General features: G+C 42.1%; 1 protein-coding gene across 2 annotated transcripts in view; it reads right to left on the bottom strand.

Moving 5' to 3' along the window:
- The window catches only part of hmcn1 (hemicentin 1), an 89,938-nt gene extending 78,614 nt beyond the window's left edge, over window positions 1-11,324 (bottom strand). Inside the window, exon 1 of one of the 2 annotated variants that reach the window (XM_085386199.1) lies at window positions 10,511-11,324. In XM_085386199.1, coding sequence (XP_085242325.1) covers window positions 10,511-10,805 — 295 coding nt within the window. In that variant the 5' untranslated portion in view covers window positions 10,806-11,324. The remainder of the gene's footprint in view (window positions 1-10,510) is intronic. The other variant, XM_085386201.1, reaches the window with a different exon arrangement.
- Between the last annotated feature and the right edge of the window lie 2,316 nt (window positions 11,325-13,640).

Below are 13,640 nucleotides of genomic sequence, written 5' to 3'. Positions count from 1 at the left end.
TTCGGGTGAGCTCATTGTGAAACCTGGCCCCACCTTATCATGCGAATTCCTGCCCAGACCTCTACATTGGACTGAAGAAGCTTCTCGGATGAGAGGTGAAACGTCTTCAAGCAACTTAAAGAAGTCCAGACGCTTTTCTTTGCAAGCTCCTTTGACTACAATGACCTGGATGACTGAGAACCTTCACAGGCATATAAGTTCCTATAAGTTTTTCTTATTTAGGGCGTAGCTGAGTTTTAGTTTAGCATCTGTCTCTTCGGTTTTGTGTCTTGTTTCTTGTCTAGTCTGTCATGTGTTTTATGTCTGTGGGTTCCATATTGTCAAGCCTGTGTTGTCATGTCTACGTCTCTCCATACTTCCTGTTGTTTTCTTGGTTTCTATCTTCAATGTGTTCAATTTTACTTTTCCCTGTGACATCATTACGCTCATTCGAATCAGCTGTGTCCCCATATGTTTCCACTTCCCTTGGTCACCTCCTGTGTGCATTCATTCTGTGTTTTCATTTGTTCCTCGTCTGGTCGTCTGCTGTGTTCATGTCATATTTCCAGGTTTTTCTATGTATCCATGGCAGTTCATGTTTTAATCTTAGTTCACCCAGTTTAGGTTATTGTTTAGTTTCACCTTTGCCTTTTGTTTCGTAATGTTTTCCAGCCTTAACTGAACGGCTTTCTTCACGTGTCTCACTGTGACAGTTAAGGCTGCAAATGCCTTTTAAGAAAGGGTGAAAACTGGCACAGGCCACAAACACATTGCTGCTTGTGATGTTTCTTGGTCTCCATTATAGAAAAGTCAAAGCACTCACAGCTGGTTGGCCTGATTTTTAAAATTTACTCTCTCTTTGCTAAATGCAGCTTCTTAATTGCAGTAATTGCATTCATTTTCTTTAAAAAAACAAAACAAAAAGTAGAAGGCTTAAGAATAAATGGCAACAACTTCAATATTAAAACCACAGAACTGCAAAGCTCATGAATAAGTATTTTATGACAGACTGTAATTACGCCTGCTCATAAGAGACCGGCGGCGTTTTCGGTTCACTATGGCTCTTTTGTTTAACGGGGGAAATTCTAATTGAGCTGAAGCAGACAGAGAAACCTCAGATGCAGCAGATCAGCGCTGTCGACCACACACAGATGCACACTCAGATGTTTGCAGCGGTGATTTCCAAACGGTGTGCCATGGCACAAAGGTTTGTCCAGCTGTGTTGCTGAAAATGTAAAACTGGCCGTGAGCTCGACATGTGCTTCTCATCAGCTTGACGTAGGATACCGTGTACCAAACCATCAGATTAAGCTCAGGCTTCACCCTAAATCCTTAATTGTGAGGTAATAACACAACATAGATGCATACTTTATAAAGGGAGAGGTCTACAAACACAGCTAGTTATGGCTAAGGTGGTCTTTGTGATATATGACTTCCCCCCAGCACAGACTGCCTAAATGCTGATGGTGAGATACATACGTAGCAAAAATCCACACAGTTAAAATCTTCTGGCTTTTCTTCTTGTAGTGAATGAGACGTCAGCCGTGGAGCTTATTATGAAACGCTTTAGCACCACCGTACACACCATAGAACAATTATACAGTGATCAGGCTTCACTGATGCAAAATAAACCACAAACTCAGCTCTCATGTTTCTGTCCATGCTCATATACTGACGCTGACTAAACTTGCTCAGGTACAGCTTCATGGTCCCACTATTATGCCATCAGCAACCTTTTACAAGCATGTAAAGACTCAATTTAAGGAGATTTAAATCTGGCAAGGTAGACAACATTTAAATAAAACAGGAAGACCATATTTTTGGCCACTCTGAGGTAAGTTAACAAGCTATAAACATAATACTGACATATTATCACTTTATAAAGTGGCTGTGGTGAGTTACTGTTCCTAATTACACATCCTGTAGATACAGAACATTTGGAGACTGGAAGTGTTTTGCACAGTACTGTGCAAAAGTCTTGAGCCAGCCCTCATTTCTTCATCTCTTGCTGAGAAAATGGGAAATGCAGTAGGTGCAGTGATTCATGGAAACACACGATACAGCAAATAAGGCAAAAGCAGAATTTGAAAGTCAGCATTTGGTGCAACCATTGTTATTTGCGAACCACATCTCTTAGGCAAGCTGTCTCGTTGTTTCTTTGGGCTGTTTTCAGGAATAGTTCTCCAGGATTCTCGAAGGACATCATCTTTGGATGTTGTTCCATCCACTGCCGTGTAACGTTCAGGTCTGGGCTCTGGGGAGGCTTCTTGACAGCCAAATCCAATGAGACCATTTCTGATGAGGCCTCAGTGAACAGTAGATGGATCAACTGAGCGGCCAGATTTATCTCTTGTGTCCTGTGCCAGGTCTTTGCTGGATTTCTTTCCTATTTCCTAAGGACATGATTTTCGATACTATTCATCCATTGTAGGTGGTTTTGTTCAACTTCCTGGTGCAGATGATTTCACGCCTGTCGAGACTGTTCTGTGATGTTTTGTGTGTGAAAGATTCAACTAAGAAATTGGAACAAATGATGTGATTGTGCACCAGGCTGCTAGTAACAAAGTGCCTGAAGACACAATTTAAAATCGGTTCTTTGCTAAGTTGTCTGGTGACGACAGATTCGTTTCATGAGTTAGGCATCGTTTTCATGCTTGGGTGATTCAGAGTTCAGCGTTAAGTAACTTAACAAACACACAAAGTGGCCAAGCCCAAGGACTGAAATGAAAATTAGTGAAAAAACTCAAAGACCTTCAGAAGGTCTGGAGAGTTTATTTGCTTTACATTTACTTATTCTGATAACCTGATTATCTGTATTATAATAAATAGACCTCACTATACCCTAATTGTATGTATACTGTCTGCATCAGAGGGATGCAACATTAAATTTGATATGAAACGCTGCACAAAACGTGGTTTATAAGAAAATCTCAGAGGAATTTGACCATTTTGTTCCACAAACTGAGGGTTTTGCTACACGTCTAAGGTTACTGTTTTCCTGTTCTGGGTCAGACATATTTATCTGACCTGTCCCTAACTCTTACCATGTGTTCTGGGTCTGAGCAGCAAGTCATCTAACTTCATTTAGGAGAGCCGAGTCCTTGAGGATATCAGGTGATTTTGATAACAGCTGCCGCTGGCTGTCTTTTCTTGGTTGGGGGCTTTTAAAGGCTTCTTTCATTTTAGCTGCCGTGTTCTGACTACATTAGTTTTTTGGTCCAAACCACACTTTCAAACGCCCCACTACACAGTCCAAATGGGTAGTTTCCAGCTGCTTGGTGCCAGCTATACCAGCTGCAGGCACACATGTATGATGTTGTATGTTGAGTATTTGCCATTCTGCATTTTTACTGCTTTATTACTCATAATAATAAGCCCAGCCTCTGCACTTTTACTGTTGCCCTTTCATTGAGGCTGTCTTTAAAACAGCATAATCAGTTGATGTCTAGACTACATTATTGAGGAAATTACTTTTCTAAGGATTGTTTTAGCTAACAAATTCATCTGATTTCATTGTTTTGCATCATACACTTAGAGTCTGGAGGACTCATTTGGAACACGTTAGATTTACTCTCATGTAGACCTGACGCCAAAGTTGAACATTCCCATGGTTTGCAATGGCATGATCTCATGTTGGCTGTGACTTCCAAGGCGGTGATTTATTATTCTTTAGTGTGTAAATTGTACACGGTACTACTGAGTGTTAGTACATTTTAGGTGCAACATCTGTAACATTTCAGTGTGGACCAAGTGAGATATTACAAGAGCAATGCGTGTCTTCCAAAATCAAGGCCTGATCAAGGCTACCATATTGTCTGCAGTTGAACAGTTCTCTCAAACATGCACAGGAGTACATGTTTGGGACACGAGTGGTATAATTTAGCTTAATACGTGATTACATAGCTCTGAATCCTTAAAACTTAAAACGTATTTCTAACTCGCAGGAGAGAAATAGCAGAAAAGGTGAGCTCACAGAGAATCATCAGTCAACTATGGAGTTCATTTCAGCACTGCAGTTTTTAATAGCAAGGGGGGGGGGGGGGGGGGGGGGGTCACTTTCCCTAATCTCAGCCTCAGCTTTGATAAGCACTCTGTGTACCACCATTATGTGCACTACAAAGACAGAAAAAGACATTAACAGCTAGCCAGTTGCTAATCTTTTTAGCTGGTAAAGTGTCAGCTACACTATATGGACAAAAGTACTGGCCACACATTTTAATTTTTAAATTCAGGTGTCTTTGGGCCCACTGCCACAGGTGAACAAATCAAGTCTTCCCTCTTAGATATTTCACAATCAGGAAACGTTTAGGCACCGCAACAACTTGGACACAAGTATAGATAACTTGTTATTAATCTCCGTCTCTCTTCCACAGCATGTCTTCATCCTGTCTTCCTTCTCTCATCCCAACCAATCACATCAGATGGCCCCGCCCCTCCCTGAGCCTGGTTCTGTCGGAGGTTTCTTCCTGTTAAAAGGGAGTTTTTCCTTCCCACTGTCGCCAAAGTGCTTGTTCATAGGGGATGATTGTTGGGTTTTCTCTGTATCTACTATTGTAGAGTCTACCTTACAATATAAAGCGCCTTGAGGTGACTGTTGTGTGATTTGGCGCTGTATAAATAAAATAAAATTGAAGTGAAGTGACAGACCATGTAAAATTACATCATTTTCATTCCTTGCACCTGGCTGTTCTCAGAGGAATATTTTTTGTGTTTGTTACCACTGACCTATGAATTATTCAAACATACACAAGACACTTAACTCAGGGGATGAACCAGCAGCCTCGCACAAAAGACACAAATTTGTTTCCCATTTCTTTAGTTGAATCTACAAAAATATTAACGATCACAGTATTTTACATCAACATAGTGATTCTCAAAAGCTGTTAGCTGAAAACTTGACGCGTTTGGGTGTGTTGCTGGGTCCTGAGAGATGCATCTGGGCCTCAAGCTCCTCCATGTACAGTCCACCAAGGCATCATCAGAAATGGTTTCAGTAAGGAGGTTAGCTTTTAAGAAGCCGCTCTTAATGAAGGGAAAAAAGGCGGAGATGTGCCAAGAACAAGGCAAGAACAAGAACTGGACTGAAAATCAATACTAAAGAAACATCGAAAGAGGCACAGCAGTGAGAGTCTTCAGCCATGGAGGCACGGTGGAGGCTCCATCATGTTTGGCACTGCTTCATTCATGCTGTTGGGGATTTAGTCAAAGGGTTGCAGTGAGACTTTTAATCCAATACCATCTGGATAGCATCTGAGTGACAGCACCTTCATATTTCAGCATGACAATGATCCCAAAACCAGCATCAAAAACATACCTGGATAGAAAAGCAGTGGAACACGATCGGCCCCTGATCCGTCCTTCCCAGAGCCCAGATCGAAACATTACTGAAACAGTGGGCTCATCAGGACACAGAGCAGAACAAAAGGCAGCCAACAGCCAAAGCTTTGTCCTTCAAGAAGCCTGGAGCACGTTTCCTAAAGACTACTTGAAGAAATGACAAGAAAGCTTTCCTAAGAGTGTTCAGACTGTCTCTAAGAATAAACGTGATCATACCAAATATTGACTTTCAAGCTTTCTAGACTTGTGCAAACTCTGTTTTTGCCTTATATGCTGTAATTCTATGTATGTTTGAGCATTTCAGTAAAACGCCTATTTCTGATTTTACTGGAAAAAGAAAAAGAAAAGGGATGGCTCAAGACTTTTACACAATATTTTACGTCTGGTCATGATAGTCACAAGCTAACCCGTCAACTTACTTAACAATGTAATTATACAGAAGTGCAAGCTCACACATTTTTCACTGTCCAGCACCGCTCCTTCCCAGATGATGACGTGTGTGGAAAATCTTTTATATGAAATTGTTTCACCACTGCTTTCTGTTTCAGGTTCATGTCTTGACAGCCAGACACTTATCCAAAAAACACAAACAAGAGCAGAGCTACAAAAGGTCAAAGGGATACTGGCAGGAGCCCAGACAGTGATGTCAAAGAGTCTAGAAGGTCACAAGGACATTGAACCTCGGGTTGATGAGCCTCCAGTGGAGATTAGAAAACAAGTTCACACAGCAGAGAGAGAAAAATGTTTGACAAATACTTCACGAATGGGCCACTTACTACGCATGGGGTTATGTGGGCCAGTGGATCCTAAGGTCATCTAGATGTGACTGTTTTTTAAAAGGCAAGAAGATCCTTGAACCTTAGGATCTGTAAAGCTGTCGAAGTTTTAAACATAAAGGATAAAGTGTGACGCGGTTTTCTGTAGCAGTCTTCGGGGATGAGCGTCCAAGATGAAAGAAGTCGCTCAGTGACAACTGGAAACCTTCCACTCGTGTGTCGTGAGTTGAACCCACTGAACTACGAGCACCTTGGGCCACGTCATGAGGTGCAGCCCTAAAAGTTAATACCTATTTTAATACTCCGCATCCATTAAAACATAAAACTCACAGACACAGTTTCAGTCTGCCACACTTTTCTCTCCTCCTCTATTTTCTCCCGAACCTCCACCTCTCTCTTTTGGCATTCCTGCCTAATAGCATCATTACTGACTCTGTCCAGCTAAACGCCGGCTGCGCGTAATCTCACACGGGCGGGGCAATTCAGACAAAAAAAAGCTACTCTGGAAGGAAGGAAACAAAGGGACGAGGGGTAGAAAAGGACGCGAACGCCAGCATGGAGGGCTCTGTGATAACGGCCTTTGATCTTGCAGAGAAGGCAGAAGCTATTCCATCATCTCCTCCCATCACTCCGCACTCCTTTGGTCGATCTCCTTCTAACTTAGATAACTTGGATGGAAATTTTTAGCAAGGAAGGCCAACAACTTACTGGAACCAACCCCGAGATCTCGCAGCTGAAACACAAAGAACGTGCAGAATAAAACAAGCAAAACTCCAAGAAACACGTCGGTGGTTTGTTCCATTTTCAAAACCTTCACGCTGATGTCACGCAGGCATGAGTCAGTAAAATCTGTCCATCTTTCATCCTTTCTCTGTTTGGACTTTAGCTTCCACAAACACATTCATTGTAGGGAGACAAAAGACATTACGGTGATTAATGATACTCTCTGCCTAACGTAGATCTTTTTAAGTCTTTATCATATATTTTCAGAGTAGATCAAAGAACCCTAAGTCACAATGGCAACCCTACTCTAGCTCATCTATCTTTAAAATAGAAAAAGTGTTAGGTTTAGGTGTTAACTATCAGTTTTAAGGATAACGGTGTTTCATCCACACTCAATGAAAGTGTAGTCATTTTCACTATATCCTCAGTCCTACTGGAAGTGTGTCGACACCATCAAAACCAGCAACAATGCAAGATAGGACTGGTAGAGCATTACCGCAGATCATAGACGTCACTGACCGCAAAGGGTTTGCAAACAAATATTAAACCCGATTATGCTGTTGTGTACATTTTTGCAAGTTTATTTAAGTCCTCTAAAGTGGAAGACGGTGCTACCCCCAAACGCCTTAGACACCCTCCATTAAGCTGGAGTGTGCACTACAACATAGTGTCAAGGTTTAAAGGCTCTCTGACTTTCCTGGGCACGTTAGGAACCAGGTGCTGGGTTTGGATCCGTCTTAACCTTGGACGGTTAAACATTAACACGAGCAAGCGTCAGACACTCACAAACACATCCTCTCACAGCGAGGTAGTAGCTACATGGACGTGTGTGTATGTAAGGATGCCAACAGGGCCATGCAGACAGATAAGTGTCTACCATTTTATTTCCTGTCATTGTCATGCAGTGTTTGTTTCTTTAATTGAAACAATGCACAAACTGGCATTAGTCTTGGGCTAGAGGCCACGTTTCGTAGCTCGGGAAGAACGGAAGCATCGTGAAATGAGTTTAATTGTCTGTAAACTCTCAAATAAATGTTCCAGAAGTGCAGCGAGTCTGTTTGCAACGCACCTTTGGCTTCTCTGCATGAGCCTGAAGTCCTTATTGACAGATTGATCGTCAGACTGCAGCCAGAGAAGCGAGATGTTCGTGTTTGTAGCTGTCCAGGACTCTTCTGTACAGCCACTTCTCTCATTAAGCGAATGCCCATTTCAAGAGTAATGACATATTGTATTGTTAAGAACACAGGCAGACTTCAGCGGTAAACACACAGCCCTTGCACTGTGGTAAAATGACTTGTGAAGGATCCTGTGCCTTTCTTTCTTTCTCTGCCTGCAGGATGGAGGAAAGGGGGGAGGCTTCCTGACTGATCTTCCCACACAGGCCTGACCCCAATATCCAGGCATCCTCCTGACTCTTTAGCTTCACACACGTTCAGGCAAGCACGCACAGACACAAAGATTGCAAACACACTCTCTTGTTTACAGTGTCGGATTGCAGTGTAAATAAAAAGGGAAGCTCTGATTTAAAAGCAGCCAAGTCAAACAGGAGGGACTGCGTTATCGCACCACGTTGGATGCAAAGCAGAGAAAATGGATCCACGGCACAATGAAGCAAACCCTTAATAAAACAAAACCGACTCTCTCCGAGGAGCCGGGATTTTGTTGGAAAAGGACAAAAAGTGGGAGAGAGACGGGGTCAGAACATTTGGCAAAATGCTCTGCTACCCCTACTTGCAGTGCGCTGCAGTAATCATTCCTCTATTCCGCCGGGGGTGTCGGAGCACACATCCTGACATCCTCGTAAACACTTTAAGAAGCAGACAAACGTCACAAACACAGAGAGGAGTCGACGCTGGAGCGCTCAATCGAGCTGTTGTGTTTCACTACCAAAGGATAATCTTATAATCACTTCTCAATGAAGTCAACATTTCCTCTAAATTAAACCCTTCAGTTACACAAACAGGTTAAAACCGCAGCATTCTTTCACTACTGTCTCTCTGTCCAAGAGCATCGCTAATCACCTAAGATTTACTTTCCCCACAGAGGCACGCACTAATGAATTCATCATTTGTAAGATTTGTGTATACTGTGCATTTTTTCCTCCTTGAATATAATTATTATTCTAGGCACAGAGCAGACTGAAACAATGATTGAAGAAATGTGCTTCATGAGAATTTGTGACATGCTGAAACTGAAAAGAGAAAAAAAACATCTGGAATAGGAATCTGTGTCTTCACCTCACAGATCACCTCCGTCTATTCATCTTTTCTTTCCATCCTTCAGATCCTGGAATGTTTGTTGCTCCGAGTGCATTTAGAAAAAATGTAGGTACTCTACATACAACATTAAAATACGAAAGCATTGTGTTTCATGCACTTTGTGAAGTAATATTCACGAAGCACATTTTGCAGAATGCTACGTATGGAAACTAAACATTAAATGCATGCAACAGCATGTCTTCATCCTGTCTTCCTTCTCTCACCCCAACCAGTCGCAGCAGATGGCCCCGCCCCTCCCTGAGCCTGGTTCTGCCGGAGGTTTCTTCCTGTTAAAAGGGAGTTTTTCCTTCCCGCTGTCGCCAAAATGCTTGCTCACAGGGGGTCATGTGATTGTTGGGTTTTTCTCTGTGTGTAGGGTCTACCTTACAATATAAAGCGCCTTGAGGCGACTGTTGCTGTGATTTGACGCTGTATAAATAAAGTTGAATTGAATTGTGGTACACTTAAATGCTGGTGAAAAGTAACCATTGAGCCTCCTTGTTTTGAATGAAATAATCACGAAAGGGGCTTCCACTCGCTGGGCCCACGTCCTCATTTTAGTTTTGACAGCGTTCTAGTAGGTAAAGGTGATGCTTGGACATGAATTGAGCTGCGGTTTGGGGACTGGTGACAGTCTAGCAGATCCTCATGCACTAAATAGAAGTGAAGAAGTTAAAGAATTGAGAACAAGGAGGGAGGGTGGGGCAGGTAAACGAGAATGAACAGCTTGCAGAACTGAGGGAACCTATATAGATGACAATCGGAAAGAGCGTGTTTGGAGGCGTGGTCCCGCTCCTGAAATTCCGATACATAATCTCCAATTAAAGAGACAAAGGTGAGTCAACATTACCACCCAAATATTCAAACCCTAAATGATGACTTTAATCTGCTGTTGTTCAATAAGACCAATAAGACTGATGTCCTCAGTCTTACATTACTCTTCACAAGGACTCCGTTCTTGTCAGATGTGTGTGTTGAATATTTGGAAATGTTTTATCTTGTATGACCCCCCCCTCCCCATGCACCTCTGAAGACTAATACTAGCCAGGGATACTGTTTGACTGCCCAATAAAATACAGCCTAGGCATTACTTTTCAGAATGAGAGAGCACCCACGAGTGATGATAATCATCAAGCTGCACTGCAAACCTAAAGCCACACAGTAACCCTGGCGGAATGCTAATGATACAGTGACCGCCAGGCTGAACATCTGTGCGAGATGAAATGCCCCAGAAGTGCCTCCCGTGGAGGTGTGAGGAGGTTAAGGCAGTCAGACGGCGGCCTGTGAGCAAACTATCACATTTGTCACACCTCTGTCTGCTTTTGTTTAGACTGCGAAGAGTAAGCACCAAATCATCACATTTAAAGAGAAGAAAAACAAGAAAAAAGAAGCAGAATTGACCTAATCAAACCATCTCTTCGTCTCTTATTACATTACCTGGGTCGTGAAAGGGCACCAGGGCAAAGTTATACAAAGGTCTCTTCGGTCTGCTCAGGGATGTCTCCAAAATCTTGGATGCGCCCTCTATCACTTGGACCAAGTCGTCGTACATGGAGCCGGTCACATCAAAGACGAACGCCAGGGTGGATGCGCCCTCCGGGATGTCCTCCTTTACGGCCCCCGTGTTTGCGTCTTGCCCTGCGGCCAGCGCCACTGAGAGGACGAGCGGAAGCCACATCAGTGATCCAGGAGTCTTCTCTGTCATTGTTTCACGATATTTTGTTTTCGCCATTGGGAAACTCAGAGTGAGTCTCGAGATAGAGGCAGAGACATCTGGCTCTCACCAAAAAGTTTTGAAAATTTATAAGAGTTGATCAAATTCCCAGCATCAGCGAAAGAAACACGGGAATCTCCCGGTGCAGCTTTCGAGCGCCTACTTTTTGGTTCTCCTGCAGTCTGTTGTTTCCTCTCAACGCTCAAGCTTAACTTCTGTTCCCAGCAGCTGTGGCAGCCCCTGTTCCCTCAGATCTGCAGAGTCAGAGCCCCTGTTCAGCTCTGTCATACAAAGACCACCTCTCAGCTGGCCAGAAAGTCTCCAAGGCGCAGACTACTTCCCATGCACAATAGCAGCGCTATGATTGGACAAGATGTTTTGGGTGAGTTCCTTTACTTCAGCAACGACACAAAAGTACCACAGTACGATTATTTCTTAAAAGCTGTCGTTATAATTCATTTTTGACAGATTCTTTTTAAATACCGGTGTAAGCTTTGACGCCGGGGCATGAACTGGACATGCCTGGGACGCTCACCTAAAGTGAAACGAGCTGAAATAAATGAAGGTCTGCAGTATTGGGGATTTTGAGCACTACTGCCATCTAGCGACTGCAACTTGGCTTTTACACAAATTTTGTGTTAACCCAGTTGTGTTAAAGGTTTTTAATAAAAGGCCCATTTTATTTTAAAAAAAAATAGTAATAATAATAATTTAAAAAAAAAACCCCTCATTGTCAGTATCAAAACTGAAGATCGTTTTGCATGGAAAGAAAATCAAATGTTTATCAGAAGTTTTTATTGTGACATTAACGGCAGAAAAATGACTGCAAAAGTAATTTTAATTTGCTCTTATTTAAGATGAGAAGAACTTTATTTATCCCGAGGGAAATTCTTTTGTCATAAACATGCTCAATGCAGCAAGAGGAAAAGTTAGTGCAGAAAAAATAAAATAGCATAATTATCAGCGCGAGTAATTATGACAAGTGACATGTTAGAATCAGAATCAGAAAGGGTTTTATTGCCAAATGTTGAGCAGGTTTACAACATTAGGAAATTGCTGCGGTGCTTCAGTGCAAACATACTGTCATAAATTACGCTAAAATAGACATGAAAATAAAAATAAGAATAAGAATTAAAAGTGCAATGAATAAAAGAGTAGCAGCATGTAATGGGGGAATGAAAAAAACATTCAACATACAGATGAGTAATAATATTGCACAATCTGTGGGAATAAAATGCATTCATATTAATCCTATAGGATTAATATAATAAAGTCACCTACAGAGTGATGAAGAGTTGTACAGTCTCATAGCCACTGGTAGGAAGGATTTCCTGTGGCGGTCAGTTCTGCATTTAGAGGCGATGAGTCTTTGTGCTCCGATGGCTCCTGGGATGAGAGGGATGGTCTATGATGCTGAGAAGCTATTTTAATATTCTCCTCTCAGACACCTCCACCAGGTTCTCCAGTCGGACACCCGGGACAGAACCAGCCAGCTTGTTCAGCATCAGCTGTCTTCACCCCACTGCCCCAGCACACAGCTGCAAAGAACACAGCACTCTCTACCACAGAGTGATAGAGCATGGTCAGCATTTTCCTACAAACATTGAAAGACCTGAGCCGCCTCAGTAGGAAAAGCTGGCTCTGCCCTTTTTTGAAGACAGCGTCTGTGTCCAGTTTACAGCCAGTGTGTACCCCCAGGTACCGTTAGTCCTCAACTACCTCCATGTCAGCCACTCTGATGAGTTCTTCATGTACATCTGAAAAAACAAGCCAGGACCCTTACTGCAAACTTTAATCAGTTTTGAGTGTTCACCAAGTTATAGTTATTATTATTATTATTATTATGAAGGAAGGCTCAGAGGAGGCTGGAGACAGTTACCATCATGGGCTCATCTGGTCAGGATGAGAATGAACAGTCATCAATCACTTGCAGGTTTCTCGTTTTATTGAATAATCAGCATTAAAGGAAAGACACGCATGAACTGCTAACTCTGAAAGGAAACAAAGTGTGATTTAAGTAAGTCAGTAAGTTAAAATAATGCATGAACTCTGGAGCCTCAAACAGAAACTCATCTCAGCTGCCGCCCCATGTGGGAGTGAAGAAAAAGAGAGCTGTAGGTGAGTGCGGTCCTTATATAACAGGTGACAGGTGAGTGCAATCAAGGGCAAGCCCCACACCCAATCAACGGTGAGGAAAAGAAACAAGGTGCATCTGGTGAGGTGAGTGTGCTGAAAGGTGAGTCTTTACAACACTTATTATTATTATTGGATTAAGATGCCAAACATCAGTTATTTACTTGCATTCTTAAACAGAAAATTAATTACTGAGTTGTCAGATAAGTCATGTAATGAATTTTAAGTTTTAAAAGGTTTTGGCAGATTTCAATAATGTTTGTGTTTTTTATGACAAGTGATCGAATAAATCTCTTAAGCAATAAATATCACACCTGTTTTCTTTCTAACATGTCAAATGTGTTTTGATGAATGTTTAGACAGTTTTGATTCATATCGAAATGAAACTAATTCATTTGTTTACTCTTGATGTTGAAGTTCTTGAGACTTTCAGATGGATCAAACTTCAGTTGGTGCACTCATGATATTACTATCTGGAAATAAAGACCTCTGAGAGTCTCCATTACAGGTTTACATTTCTGTTTCACCACTGCGATGCTCATAAGTTTTATTTTAGTTTCTAGCTTCAGTCCCAGGCCAACAACCTTTAAACCATTTTGCCCATTAAGGGCCAGAACTGTGTGAGATATCAGGTGTAAAAGGATCACAATGTCTTTAAAAGTGGAAACTTTTTTATCAATGGCAACAGTAAATGATTACCTTGTTTGGCCACTAGGTGGA

The sequence above is a fragment of the Rhamphochromis longiceps genome, linkage group LG17 (assembly GCF_057381845.1).
Source record: "Rhamphochromis longiceps isolate RC_006_pf linkage group LG17, R_longiceps_female_GT1.1, whole genome shotgun sequence".
NCBI lineage: Eukaryota > Metazoa > Chordata > Actinopteri > Cichliformes > Cichlidae > Rhamphochromis > Rhamphochromis longiceps.
This window is presented reverse-complemented; position numbering and strand designations above follow the sequence as displayed.